The sequence below is a fragment of the Chroicocephalus ridibundus genome, chromosome 4 (genome assembly GCF_963924245.1).
Source record: "Chroicocephalus ridibundus chromosome 4, bChrRid1.1, whole genome shotgun sequence".
In the NCBI taxonomy this organism is placed as follows: Eukaryota; Metazoa; Chordata; class Aves; order Charadriiformes; family Laridae; genus Chroicocephalus; species Chroicocephalus ridibundus.
In genome coordinates this window covers 70,284,021-70,298,795 of record NC_086287.1, presented here as the reverse complement: position 1 = coordinate 70,298,795, position 14,775 = coordinate 70,284,021, and the positions used below count along the sequence as shown (strand labels likewise).

The 14,775-nt window shown below is 52.8% G+C and overlaps 1 protein-coding gene across 4 annotated transcripts in view; it reads left to right on the top strand.

Annotated features, from left to right (window-relative positions):
- Positions 1-5,163: 5,163 nt before the first annotated feature.
- The window catches only part of FERMT2 (FERM domain containing kindlin 2), a 50,799-nt gene continuing 41,187 nt past the window's right edge, over positions 5,164-14,775 (top strand). For 2 of the 4 annotated variants that reach the window (XM_063333873.1, XM_063333872.1), the window contains exon 1: positions 5,164-5,473. In XM_063333873.1, the coding sequence (XP_063189943.1) occupies positions 5,317-5,473 (157 nt within the window). In that variant the 5' untranslated portion in view covers positions 5,164-5,316. The remainder of the gene's footprint in view (positions 5,474-14,775) is intronic. The other 2 variants (XM_063333875.1, XM_063333874.1) reach the window with 1 other exon arrangement.

Genomic DNA, 14,775 nt, shown 5'->3' with positions numbered 1-14,775 from the left:
AGCCCCGTGCAAAGCATCTGTGGGAGAGCACCCTCCGAGAGTTGGTGCATTGGCCGGGGAAAGCTACGTTTGGGATAGGTTTTGCCGAAAGGATTTGCAAACCTTGGCAATGGGCTGGATGGAGGCAATGGTCCAACATCGCCGGGGGTTCTGGGGCTGGCTGAAAGACCAATGGGGATGGCAGCAGCTGGGAGGGAGACGTTCCTGCATCCCTGTGCAGCATTTCTGCCCCATCCTTTACTAAAACATGGGCATGATTTGCTGCTGCAAGTCACGAGGTGACATTTAGAGTCCAAGGTGAGGATGATGAGCGGTACCAAACCCAGGAGCCAGGCATGGGCGATGCAGAGAAAGATCAGCAACGTGAGTGGGGTCCTGGGCGTGGCTGTTGTGAGATGCTCAGCACCATGCAGGGACCTGGAAGGACATTTTCAGCCCTGGGATGAATCAACTTTTTGGAGAATTCACCTGGGATTCATCCAAATTCTCCACCACGTGGCTTCAAGTGTTCTGCTAACAACTCACAGATGTCAAGAGGGTGCTCCAGGACCCACCGGCCCATTCAGACACAAACTTCAAGGACCCTTCTGACCCTGGGGATGACTAGAGAATGATTTGGGGCACGTTGCCTCCTTTCTGGGCCAAGGCAAGAGTCACACTCAGTGGAGGTCACTGGAAACATCAGAAGGACACGGCCGCATGATAGAAAAAGGATAAAAGATAAACGACGGCACAGGGATTAATGTCAACAGGAAACTAATGCCTGACACAGGTTGAGCCAGCAGAGTTATTTGTTATGAAGAGCTGATTGCGGTGGAAGAGGCTAGGAAACGAACCTCTCAGCCTGAGGCTTCAAGAGCTTAATTGCCCCCAATTCCTGGAAAAAAGGTGAAGAGGTGACAGAGAAGAGCCCCGCGGCAGGGTTTGTCCTGCGGCACAAGCCTCGTGGGCTCCAGTGCGCTGCAGCTGATGTTTAGGCACATGCAGAATGGAAATGAGACGTGATTTTGTAGCTGTAGGGCAATGAAACCTTGGCTTGACTTACCAAGGGAGGAGGGGGCTTGCTCTGGCTTCGTGTCTCTTATCTGAGCGTAGCTATCTCTTGCAAGCTAGGATTTATTCCAGCTGCAGGCATGGATTTTGTAACCTTTGGGCATGAATGACCAAGCTGGATGGTGGTGACAGTCTCAAATCTTCTTCATCCCATGTGTCCTTGGCCATCAGGAGGAAAGAGCTGGCCACATGGCCCTCCTAAGGTCAATGTCTCTTGTTTTAGGTAAGGATACCCATCTTTGCATCGGTACTCCTTGGCCGGAGCACCCAGCTGCATTTCCACATCAGGTTGCCTGAACATCCCTTGGAGTAACGAGGACAAACATCCCATCCTGAAGACACGAGGACTTGAGTCTACAGACCTATTCCTGACCCTCAGGCTCTGCGAAGACGTGCAGTTTTGCCTTGTGTGTTCGACCCTGGGCCCCACATACCCCTCCAGCTCCAATACCTGCCGTCATCCCCGTTCTCCCCCCCAGCCAGTGGGAAAGCCCAAAGACACTACACCAGCTACGAACCCACCCAGAAAAGGGTGCTGAGGCCCCCAAGGTAAGACAAACTCTTGGAAATTCTTCATCGGAGCTGAGACGGTGAGGCTGGAGGAAGGCTATGCATGAGCAAAGCAGTGGGACTGCATCCCTGGAGTTGTGTCCTAAGGGACTTTGCTGCTGGGCAGTGAACTATGGAGATGCTGAATCTTTGCAAGATCACAAGAGGGGCTTACTGCGATCTAGAATGACTAAACCTCCACAACTCAAGTGCTTCTTCAAGACCTTAATCCCAAATAGTATCCAACCTTTCCTTACAAGGATGCTGAATAACTCTATGCATATACCAGGTGATCGCACATTTGGACAATACGTATCTGTGACAGCTTCATTACTCCGCTTGTACATTCAGAAAAACGAAAAAGCCAAGTCACACGGACATTTCTGAAATGACAAAATCAGGGAAGAACAAATGTGTCCGGGAATAAGCAAGGAAGCGGAGTTACCCAGCACGCTTCCTTTGCCAGGAGCGCGACCTTCTCTCTGCTGGGTAATGGCCATTCGTGAAAAGTGAACCTTGGCTACGTCCAAAAAAACCCTTAGAGGTGAAAGGAGATGAAGAGACACATGGAGGAAACATGGAGGAAACCACCCAGGTGGTTCGAACCTCCCTCACCTGCCGTTACGTGGCGATGGAGATGCGGGAGCGGGTGATAAGTGGTTTGTGCTGCTGTTTGAGTTGATTTCTAGTAGTGTCTTTTTTTTCAAAGGGACTCAGCTCCGAGTGCCCCATCGCTCAAGGGATGTCTGTGAAGAGCTCAGAGTAAAACTCTGGGAGAAGCAAACCCCATGAGAAGAGGAGCGGTGGCAGCGGCAGCGGGTTGCAAAGGAGGGCACAGACAGGGAGGTGTCAGACATGAAAAGTGCCGGGGAGAAACCAGGCATTCGCATTTCTCCTTTTTCAGGTTTTCTTTTTAAACTTTGCCCTCATTAAGGAAGAAATTTAAGGAATATGGAGACCCAGGTGAACCAGAAGGGTGACGGGAACTGAGCAGGGGCTGCCCACCACCGGGTCAGGGCACGCCGTGCTCGGCCAGGATGGGGCATTTAAGGAAACGGAGATTTTGTTTACATGGAGGTTTGGGGAATTTCTCTGCCTCTGGAGATGGAGATGGGAGCTTGGTCCTGCTGCTTTTCCTGCTCCGGTCATCCAAATGCACCAGGCAGATTCCCAGGACCGGTCACCCTGGAAAGAGCCAGTCTGACCGGCTTGCCCGCAGCCCCACGAAAACCAGCTGCTTTCAACAACAGTTTAAAAACCAAAAAAAAAAAAAAAAAATCACAAATTAAAAAAAAGGGCAAACCAAGTCGAGTAAACCCGTCACAGGGAAGGAGCCGCTCAGCTTCATCACTGACTTCCCCATGATGCCCGGTTGAGTCATTTCACGGGAAAAGCATCCCGGTTGCGGCGGAGCGGAGGCAGGAGGAGCGGTGGGCCGGGAGCTGCCGGCAGCTCTGCTGGGTATCATCCCCCATCCCGATGGAAGCCGCCGGAGCGTTTCCGCACCTTATTTGGCTATTGCTGCTTGGCCGGAGCGAGGACTTTCTTACAAACAGTGGGAAGAGCAGCCCCGGGGATGCTTGGCTGCCTCTGACGCAAGAGCCTCGCCGGTGCATTTTTGACCTCGCTTTGCGTCTCGGCCGAGCATTGGAGCTCCCGCCGCCCGCCTCCCCGCACACCCACCCCGGGAGGGAAGGAGAGCCCCGGGGACGGAGGCACCCAGCCCCGGCCGGCACGGAGAGGGCTTTTCCCCGTCCTCGGGGAAAGAGAAACACCGCAAAACGGTTTTAAGAGCGCGAGGAACCAGCAGGACGTGCAAATCAGCTGTACTAAAAGGTTACCAGCTCTGGCAGGGCCGTATTGAATTGCGTCAGCTGGGAACCTCGTCCAAAGCCTTCGGGTCGAGAGTAACCCTTTCCATTTATTGCCCTATTGTTTCCCCGCTGGAAGAACACCCAGATACAATCTGCGAAAGCTTTGTTGTTACAGCTTTCCCCTGCCCTCGAAGCCGTCGCCCCGTAAATTATGCTCCAGCCTCCAAGTCGGGGCGGGGGGTGTGTGTGTGTTACATTGACAGGGATTAAGGCTCCGGGGGGGATTTGGGGGGGGGGGGGGGGGGGCTCATCTGTCGTCCATCCTCCCACCGTTCAGAGCAGCGTTACCCAATTTCCCTCTGGCAGCATCATAGAATTAATCATAGAATTATGGAATCATTTTGGTCGTAAGACACCTTTCAGATCATCAAGTCACCTTAGCCCAAATCCTCCGCGCTGTTTCTGGGTAAAAAGCTGGTTTACTCCCCCCGGAGCGAGCTCAGGAAAGCTCTTATTAACACTTAAGGGAAAACAGAGGAGCAGCCCTTTATAAATAACTCCATTATAACAGCAAAAGTGAAAGGGTGGCAAGGCTTTATCATCCCCGCTAAGAGGGTTTTGTTGCCTTCCCGACAGCAAAGATCCCGCTGCCATTCACAGCCCAGGAGGCGGGAATGGCGCTCGTGGAAAAAGCCCTGGGCCAGCGGAACCATCCCGGAGGTCGCCGGGGAGGGCACGGCTTTGTCGGGATGTGGCTTCCCATGGCCCGGCACAGCGCGGGACATGTCCTGCCCGTCGCCACCAACCACCGCGCCGGACCTCTGAAGGCAGCCCTTTCCGTGTGGCGGTTTTTCAGGAAGCCCGGTTGCTTTGGCGGGATGTCTGTATCATTGGGTGGAGAGCTACAGGAAGCGGATAATATATATATATAATTTTTTTTTTTTACTCCATTTGTGCCGGTTCAGCCCCGTGTTTAACGACAGTTCCTATTTCCCAGGTTCACCGAGGATGAGGATGGAGGGAACCAGCCTTGGCGCGGGCACAGCGCAGGCCATGGGCTACGACACCAAGGTAAGGGGTTTGCGTGACGGGGAACATTCCGCTTACGAAATGGGGGCTTTTAAATGGACAGTGTTAAAAAAATAAATAAGGCACCGTAAAGGCAGCAGAATTGGGCAAGGCTGCCGCGGAAAGGCACAGCCGCCAGCGTTTGGGTCACCGGCTCGCCCGGGTGGCTCATGAGTTCGGCGCTGCGCTCGCCCCGCCACTACTGACCACAGGGAGGAGGGGAGCCGAGCCGAACCCAGCCGAGCTCGGACGAACCCAGCCGAACCCAGTCGGGCCGAGCCGAACCCAGTCGAGCCCGGCCGAACCTAGCCGAACCCAGTCGGGCCGAGCCGAACCCAGTCGGGCCGAGCCGGGCCGAACCCAGCCGAGCCCGGCCGGACCCAGACGAACCCAGTCGGGCCGAGCCGAGCCCAGACGAACCCAGCTGGGCCGAGCCGCCCCCCGGCGAGTCCCGGATGTTGGAGCGGCCCCGCTTGCTCCGTCCTTCGCTTCCATAAAAGGCCAAGGGGCCCGGCGGCGCGGGGCGCGTTTTTCCTTTAATTTTATCCCCCTCCTCCTCCTCCTCCTCCCGCCGCCTCGCCTCCTCCTCCCTCTCCCCGCCCGCCCCTTCTCCTCCCGCGGCGGCCCCGCAGGCAGCGGCTGGGGGGCGGCGGGGCAGCGCTGCACCCCCCCCGGATCCCGCCCCACCGCGCCCCCACCCCACCCCCCCACCCCCTCCCTCCCCGGGGCAGCGCTGAGGCGGGCCGGGCCGTGGCGGGCCGGGCCGAGCCGAGCCGTGCCGTGCCGGCGGGCGGGCGGTGAGGCGCGGCTGGCGGCGCAGGAGGCCGGGGCCATGGCGCTGGACGGGATCCGCATGCCGGACGGCTGCTACGCCGATGGGACGTGGGAGCTGAGCGTCCATGTCACCGACCTGGGCCGCGACGTCACCCTGCGGGTCACCGGCGAGATCCACATCGGCGGCGTCATGCTGCGCCTCGTCGAGAAGCTCGGTGAGTCCCCGGGACCCTCCCCACACACACACCCGGCGCAGCACAGCACCCTGCCCCGGCGTCCTCCCCGCATCCCGACCCGGCACCCAGTACCCTGCTCCAGCACCCTGCCCCAGCTCCCAGCACCCTGCCCCAGTACGGTGCTTGAGCTCCCAGTACGGTGCTTGAGCTCCCAGTACGGTGCTTGAGCTCCCAGTACTCTCCTTCAGCATCCAGGACTATTCCCCAGTACAGTGTTTGAGCACCCAGCATCCTGCACCAGTACAGTGCTTTAGGTACCAGCATGCAGCACCCTGCTCCAGTACTCTGCTTCGGCACCCAGCGCCCTCCCAGCACCCAGAACCCTGCCCCGGTACTGTGCTTGAGCATCTAGGACCCTGCTCCAGTACCGTGCTTTAGCTCCCGGCACCCAGGACGCTGCTCCGGTACTGTGCTTTAGCTCCCAGCACCTAGGACCCTGCCCCGGTACTGTGCTTGAGCACCCAAGACCCTGCCCCAGCACCCAAGACCCTGCCCCAGCACTGTGCTTGAGCACCCAGCACCCCATGCCATCCCCCAGCACCCTGCCCACCCCAGGTCCCAGCCCTCAACCTGCCCAACACCCTGCCCTAGCACCCCGTCCCAGCCCCAGGCTGCCCTATGCACCCTTCCCAGCTCCCCCCAGAAGCCCTCGCTCCCCAGCAGCACCCATGCTCCCAGCCGGGTGCTGCCGCCTCCCAACTGCCTCGGCCCAAAACCACCCAAACTTTGACACCCCAGGGCCGGTTTGCCTGGGGGATGCCTCAGCCCCCATCTGCCAGCTGCTTTTGCACGCTGGATTTTACACCCAGATGGGAAACATCATCATTTATGGGGAGTGGGGGGGATTTTTGTGGGTGCTCTCCAGTTTACAGAACGATTTAATTCTGAAGTTGTAGCTGGCTCTGTGCTGCTTTGGACAAGGGAAGCACCTCCGAGGGCCCTTTGTGATCGTGGGGTGACTGACAGGGAGGAGGGGGGCTGGGGGACTTGGGGACACCGTGGTGTCTGGTGGCTTTGGGTGCGCACCTGGACAAAGAGCCTGTTTGTCTGGGACGCGTGGGAACGCGCGGCCAAAACCACCGGGATGGCTTTGTGGCCGGAGGAGCCAGCTTGGGCACACTCCGCACCAAAGAGCGAGCACCCCAAAATGCCGCGGGGAGCTCTGCCCTGCCAGCCCCCCCCTCGTCTTTTTATCAGCTCTTTGTGGCTCGGGTGTGTTTACTCAACGGTATAGTCCGGGCTGATGACTGTAATTGCGCAAATAAAATACTAATTGTGAGGTCCCTGCGCGTGCCTGCGGCTGTGGGAGTAGCAGAGCTGTCAGCTGTAGGTCCTGGGTAAATGGAAAGCCCTCGTGTGGCTTTAAAAATACCATTTTCCACCATGCTTAGGTTTTGATTTATTAATTATCTGAAGTTAAAGGAAGGAAGAGACAGATATAAATACGCTTGTTTCGAAAGGAAGCAAGCACTCGCATCAATGGGTCTCGTGCTGGAGATAGCCTTGACTCTCCGAAAACTTGATTTTTTTTTTTTTTTTTTGTTTGTGACGGAGCTGCAGAAAGATTAGCTGAAATTGAGCGCTTGGTGACTAGGGAGAAGAAAAAATAACAGCTTTCTAGAAATGAGAAAAACTCATCCCGTTGATCACGAATGGATAAGCGATGCTCCCCTCGGTTTTGAGCTGTGCTGGGTGTTGGGGCCAGGAGATGCCGGGGCCGTCTCGTGTGCTGAAAGCCGGGTGCCTGCACGGGGACGAAGCGCAGCGAGGACCTAAATTAGTGCCTGACGTAATGCGTCTCCCCCCTCTCTCTAAATGCGTTTGCCCGGATCCTCTCCACTTGTTAAATTAGGGATTGTATTAGAGGGAAGGAATGCAGCAGCCGCAGGCGAGGGGGAGTGGGGATGGTGCTCCCCGGGGGGGCTTAGCCTCAGTGTCCCCTCCCCGGGATGGTCAAGACTCGCAGATATCTTCGGCTGTTGCCTTCCCTTTCTCCTTGGCTTTTGTCACTGAGCCAAGCTATACGTATTTAGTTCCTTTTAATCTTCCTGCGTGTCAGCTCTTCCAGCCCTCTCATTATTTTTATGGCTCTTCTTTGAGCTCCTGCCAGTTTATCAGGGTCGGGCTTAGCAGAGCGGGGTGGGATGGGACTCGCTTCTCGCCCTCGTGTGCCTCCTCGGTGCCCTCCCTCATCCAGCGTCTGCCGCTTCTTCATCTCCACATGTATTAATTTTGCGATCTTTCCATGTCAAAACCCTTTCCCTGCATTTTTAACCTGTCCCTCCCCATCATTCCTCTGTCCCTGCTGGTGGTTGTTTCCCTTTTTTAACAACTCCCAGCATTAAAAAAAAAAAAAAAAAAAAAACCCAACAAACCACTCATCTTTTGCAAAGCAGACATTTTTTTCTGTGAGTTTTAAGGAAATGTCTTAAAAATAAAGTTTTCTTGTGGCACTGGGATCCCCTACAGCCTACTCCGCTTGTGCGTTGTGGGGGGAGGAAGGAAAGGAGGGTGGGGGGGTTGCTGGCTCCATCCTTTGGGACAAACCTCCCGTAGGCTTTGTGCTGCCAGCAGATTTCTGTGGCCTGCCCAGGGTTTCGCTAAAGTTTAGGGCATCACTGTGAATTTGCAGCAGACCGACCCCGTTCTGCTCGTAGGATGCTGGGTAGAAGTTCTTCAACCATTAGTGAGCAAGGAGGGGGAAAAAACGCCTTCCCTCCTCCCAGCAGCAAGGAGAGCTTGGAAAAGGGAAAAAAATATAATCTAGATTTATGTTAGTATTTTCTGATGTTTGTAGGAGAAAACGATCGTGGTAAATAGCCCTTTGCCTTGGAGAGGGCTGGGGTGCGCGGGGATGTGTGTTGGGGCGCCGTGCCCGGAGAAGCTCAGGAAGGTCTCTCCTCTCTAATTAATTGCAAGGCTGGGTATCGGTAAATCTCGTCGACTCGGTCCTTGCCTGCGCAGAGCGGCTGCGGTCAGACTGTTTGGGAATAGGCAATTAAAATCTGTCACTAAGGCAGACAGGGATTGGAAAAAACCCAAGCGGCAGATAGGGATTCTGGTTACTCAAGTGAATTGCAATGACCTGTTCTCTCCTCTGTTATTTATCACCCTGCTGGATTAAGCCACTTCGTTAATTGAGCCGTGCCGTGTGCTTGGCAGAGTCATCTCTGAAAAACAGGCAAAAAAAAAAAAACTGCTGAGGTTTTAAGAGCGGTAGGATTTAGTTGGTCCTTGCAGGTTGGGGTCTGTACTTGGAACTCCTGGTGTTCACCCAGGGTTTTTTAGGAATTTTGCCACTATTGACTTACAAAAAAAAAAAATGAGGCTTAAAATCACTGGGAGCAGAGGAAGGAAGGAAGTGAACGCAGGTTATTGTTGTTGTCAACTTTAGGCTGTTTTAAACACATGCAAGAAAAAAAACCAAACTGCTTTTTTTCAAATGTGCTTGGGTGAGCTTTGTGGGATAGAAGTTAAACGCAGGATGGGGTTTGGGGGATGCACTGTGTGTTAGCAGGAATAAAAGAATAGCTGACAGAAACAGGGACGGGGGGACAAATGGTGGCTGGCAGAAGAATGGCTTAAGACAGATGACCTAAATGTGCACTGAGCAGATTCAGAAAGTCCATGGATAGAAGTTTTGCAAGGGAAATGCAGATTATTTTTTTTTTCCAAGGTTTCTTGCGCAGGCAGTATATGCGTGGCAGCTGGCTACAGCTGCAGGGACTCGCTGGGAGCACTGGGGGAGGAGTGAGCACCTTTAGGGGTTTGTGCCTGAGGAAAATAGGTAAGGGAATGAAAAAAAAAAAAAAAAAAAAGCAGCTGGGATTGGAACTAACGATAATCATTCTGGACCGAAAGGCGTTAGTGCTTGCTGCATCGCCCGGCCAAGGTGAGAGGATGGCTCGAGGTGCTGCCATGTGGTGACATCCCCATTTTATCCATCCGGGATGGGCGCATGGGCTGCACCAGGGATAAACGCCAAAGCAAGCCCCCTGCCATCATGGAGAGCGGCTGATAACGGCAGGCAGTGATGACATCTTCTAAGGCCTTGAGGTTTTTTGTGAATCACATCTTCGATAAGGGTTGGGACAGCTGGTTTAAATGCCAGTGTTCCCGTTGGCAGCTCCTCCGCTATCTCCTTTCCATCACTTGGGAGAGGGCGGGATGTCACCTGAGGACTGGGACAGGAGTTGTCACATGCAGAGTGTTTTGTTTTAGGTGATGTAGCACATTGAAGCGCATCAAGCTCTTTCTTTTGCTGGTTTTAGCCTGCAAATGTGTCTGGGATTCACCCCAGGGGCTCTGTTTGCCACTGGCTGGACTCTGCCCGTGTTATCTTGCCAATGCTGTACTTTTTGCAAGATCGATTGAAAATATTAGTGTTCTCCCTCTAAAGTCTTTTTTTTTTCTTAATGGACCCCTTAAAGGGTTATGAATAAAACACCGAGAAAGTGCAGTGTCATTGATTTCCCCGGGTTTGTGTTTGAGGTTTTGCAGCGCTTATAAATGCTCTGAGCCATCCTGAGACTTGCTGGGGAAATTCTCTGCCTTGAAACTGGAATGAACCCTTTGAAACAGCTTAAGGCTACGTAAGAGAAATGCAGAGTCCTTGCCCCAGCCCATTTCTGTTGCAAACACGAGGCAGGAGTCGTCTGCAGGGCTGGCTTGCAGGTGACCTGCTCCTTTTGCTCTGGACTTCTCCAGGGACACTTGGGCAGGGGCTCACTAGGTGACCACATGCTAGAAGAGGTGAGAGGAAGGGTTGGAGGCTAAAGAGAAATAAAGGAAGGGGTTTACTGTAGCCACGCTTTCCAAAAATACTTATTTGAGCATCCATGCTTGGTGCCTGGAGTATGGTTGGGGCGTTTCCCTGGTCCGTGACACCAGGATGACAGCTGAGCATCTTCATTTGCAAGATCTGCAGATAACTTGTCTGGCCATCAGCTGTCGGTCGAGACGAGAAGGATGTTTTGCTGTGAAATCAGCGCTCGGTCACTCCTCAATATTGCTTTTCAAGTACATGGCATTCAGGAGAGGACTCTGAGTGCCATTTAATACGCCGGGAGGCTTGCGAGAAGCTGTTTGTGTTCCCTTTGAGGCAGGGTGGTGAGTGCTTGTCTCCCATAACGTGATAAATGGTGGCGGCGTTTGCTGCTGAGGGCAGCTGGGGCTGCTGTGGTTTGGGCAGGCAGGACTGCTCCGATGCTCTGCGCTGACCCCGCTCCACATTTCCCTTGGGGAAACCTCATCCCAGGCTTTTTAACAGCAAAACCTGCACAGGTGGTATGGTGAGCATAGAGGCTGGGGGAATCTGGCACGCTGCTGAGCACAGAAGTCCTCCAGCTCCAGAAACAGGCAGTGATTTTGGGCCGTTTTAAGGCAGAAGTGGTGCCCTGGAAGCTGCCGGGTGATGCTGCAGGCAGAGCTGCTCCCACTTCAACATCTCTAACGCAGATTGGATTGACGTATTGCACCCTGCATTGGCATATTGCCCCTTGATTTCATATTTTTGCAAACAACCTGTGCTGAATCCTTGTGCCCTGAATAACACGTTTTTAATGGCATTTAAGTGAGAATACGCAAGTGCCGGTTAACACAGATCTCTGGCCGTGCACATTGATCTGTGCGGGGCTGGCTCTGTACTTGACATCCAGCTTTTGCCTGCAGGAAGCTTCCATGTAGGCCCACACCAAATTACAGGATTGTGGCTCAAATAATGTCCTCTTTGTTAGCCTAAGTGGAATATTCAGCTGAACTGCCAATGGCCAGAGGAATTCGGGGCGGGGGTGGGTAAAAGCTGTATGCTGGCAGCTCCAAGCTGCGGTCACAGCAATTAATATTTATACCCAGAGTGGCGACGACTCTTTGTAAGCAAGAAAAAAAAAAATTAAATTTTCAAATTTTATTTGTATTTGGTATTTTAATTTATTTTAATTTTAATTTTTTCATTCCGAGCCATCCCCTTTGGTTCCAAAGAACCCAGCCGGTGATATGGATCTGGGTCGGAGCGGGAGGAGAGCAGGGCGGGAGGTGGCGGCGGTGTTCCCGCGAATACCAGAGCCTGGGTTTGTCGTACCACAGACAGGAAATTGTTGGGTTTGCTGCTCCCACCCAGCCCAAATCAGTAGTTTCCTCTTCCAGCTCCCTCAGGTTTCGATTTGACCTAAAGCACGCGGGGAAGCCGGCGTGGGGAGCTGCGCTCACGTCACTCCAAGGGAACTAAAATGATAGAAATTGTCACGTTCACACACTTCCCTTTATTATTTTTTTTATTAATTTCTTTCTCCCCCCCCCCCCCCCCCCCCCCCCCCAGCCATCCTTTACTTTTCCCCACCCTTCTCCACCAGGGCTTGTGTTTCACCCAGGCATCTGGCTGAGTTTCTCTCAACTGTATAAAAACCCAAACAAATTGTACTCAAAATAGTTTAATATTTCTATGTGGAAGTCAAATGCCTCCGGGTGTCCCCTGGCAGGGATCTCTGAACCCTTTTTCTGTGCTGTTACATGTGTGATGGTTGCATCCATAGCAGACACCGTCCTCCTCTGGGTATCAGGGTAAAATCGTGCCCTGCCTCTGATTTTTGACTTCAAGAAATGGCTTTTTGTAGTTGTCTGTCTGCAGCTTACAGAGAGCTGCAAGTTTATGAGCAGCTTCTTGCAACCCCACAATGGGACATTGTAAAAAGCAAACCAAAAACCTGGATTTTTAACCCTTGGTCTCTGATTATATGGCGGCGGGGAAAAAAAAAAAAAAAGGATTGTGGATAACTGCATGAAATTGTGGATGTGGTGAGTGTTTACCCGGTTGGGAAAGAGCAGAGGGAGTATTTGCACTGCAAACTTCAGTTGTTTCAACATCACCAGTGACACAGCCATGGCAAGCTCCTATTTTGGGTGTTTGGGGGATTTTTTTAATTTTCTTTTTAGTTGTGGTTTTTCTTACAGACAAGGGGAAGGATGGAGATTTACAGGGCTCGTGGAGCTTGTGGCACACCGATTTCAGCCCAGCATCCAACCCTGGGCTTGGGGGAAAAAGTCTCATACTATTAAAACATCTGGAAGAAAATTCGTTTCTTCGTTCTTGCTCTGAAATGTGAATTAACAATAGCTTAGAAAGGGGCAGAGAAACAAAACCGAGCAAAACTTGTGAGCTGGTGGGGTTCGGTTCTGAATGTTCTCGGTGGCTTTCAGGGTTTTTCAGTTGTTGTAATTCTGAAAAATACTGAGAACCCCAAAATTCTGCTGGATGAAGAAATAATGAAGGTGAGCAGAGTTGCAGTAACTTAGTTTTCTTGCCCAGCTTTGCTTTTTGCACATTGCTCCTGTTGCCTGGGATGGAGCTTCCACCAGGTAGAACTGATGGGGCAGGGGAGGAAAAGTACCCAGCAAACCAGAGGAAACCTTTATTTTCTTTTTTTTTTTATTTACGGAGAACTGCGCTCCTGGGCTTTTCTTGCCCTCGCCTGTTTTTCCAGTGAGGTTGCAGCAACTCTGGGTGCTGCTCACCCTTGGGGGCCGTTCAAATCTGAACATTCATCAGGAGCTGTGTGCATGGCGTGTCCATGTGCCAGCGTTGGTCCCTCTTCTGACAACCAGGTGGGATCTTGGAGACCTCCAGTTTTCGGTAAAACGTGGCTGAATTTGGGCAGCAGGTTTGGAACAGCATTGGGAGGGGGTGCGTGTAGGCAAACAGGGGCACCAGCAGTTGCATAAACCTTCTCCTTTATAATTTTAGCTGGTTTTTAGCTTGCAAAAACAGCTCGACAGCAACCAAAAATTCATCTTGCCAATTATTACATTTTAAATCTCTTACCAGCTGATTATACATGTTTGTTTGGCGATTGTTTTCTCCGCCCCCCCCCCCCCCCCCCTTCTCCCTGCAGGCGTATGTACTTTTTGGAAGGGTTAATTGATGAAACTCCAAATTAAATTAGAAAGCCTGCATTTTATGAAATTGCCTGGAAAGAGCTATATCGCTGTCTTGCTGAGCTTCCCCTCCTCGCTGATAATACACAGAGCTTTGCTCAACACGACATCCGGCTCAAGAGCTGTCTGCAGCAGAAATCATCTTCTCCTCCGCCCCACGTGTCCTGCCCTACAGCTTTTCTGCCCGAGCTTGGTTGCGTGATGGGTGAGATGGACCCAAGCTCAAGGTCAGAGGTCTTGAAGCCCTTTAAAAGCGTGTTGCGTGCGTCCACAAGCTTGGGCTGATAGATGCAGAAATAAATAAGAAAAATGGTGGGGTTTCATCCTTTTCCCCATGGCATCTCCCTGTGGCTCTGCAAAGGACCTAGGGCAAAGACCAGCTTCACCCCAAATCTTGCTTTGCCCCAGGAGCTCATCCCAAAACACGTATGAGGGAAGGCTGGTGGCATATGAAGTGGTTTTGGCTGCTGTCACTGCTGTGGAGGGACAAAGCTCTTTTTCCTTATGCTCTTCCCCAGAGGGATGCACTTTGGGTGCAACCTGGGTGGTTTGGTGTGTCCCTCTCCTGCAGACCAGGGTCCCATCTGGTCTGGAGGAGAGGGACCGATGCTGGCTCACAGGTTTGGTGTGGGGTGAGGCTGCCCGAGGCATCTCAAGGGTTGCAAACCTTGCTTTCTAGGGGGCTAAGCTTTGTCAGAGGATAGCCATCATTAAGGCGCACTTGGGGAATTGCCTAGTGAGACTGAAGCTTCAGATGGGAGGTTAGGAATTCAGGTTGCCCGTTCCATCCTCCTTTATCTGCCCTGCGCATCCATCCCGCCAAACGTCCTCTGGTTCTGTTATGGGGTATGATGTCTTTTTGGCAGGGACCGGCTCCCTTACGCCTTGCACGTTGTTGGGGATGAGTCAGGACTGCAGACCGCTGGCACTGTCACCCCGGGGCACTTTTCCTTTTTGGTGAGGGAAGGGAAGCGTGATAGATGGCTGGAGGGTGAGGGAGCGCCTGGGCTGATAGTCAAGGCAGTTGAGTTCTCCCTGGGGAAGTGGTTTTCCTTCCTTCCTTCCTCTGCCGCTGTGTTTCTGTCCGATGCTTCCTATTTTGTGCTGGATGAATCATGGAAACCACGCTGCTTAATTGAGTTTTCTGCCATTTCTCCTGATTCCACAGGAGGCAGGGAGCAGCCAGTGAAAGCCTCCTCTGAAGGGGTGCTTGATGGGTGTGGGGGGGGAAACACACGGCAAAATCGGGTTGTAAAGATCCTGGTTTTATTTTAAAAAAAAAAAAAAAAAATCCATGCTTGCTTTCATTTATTCCCTCCCGTAGGAAAATGAGCAAGCCAAATTGCTGAGGG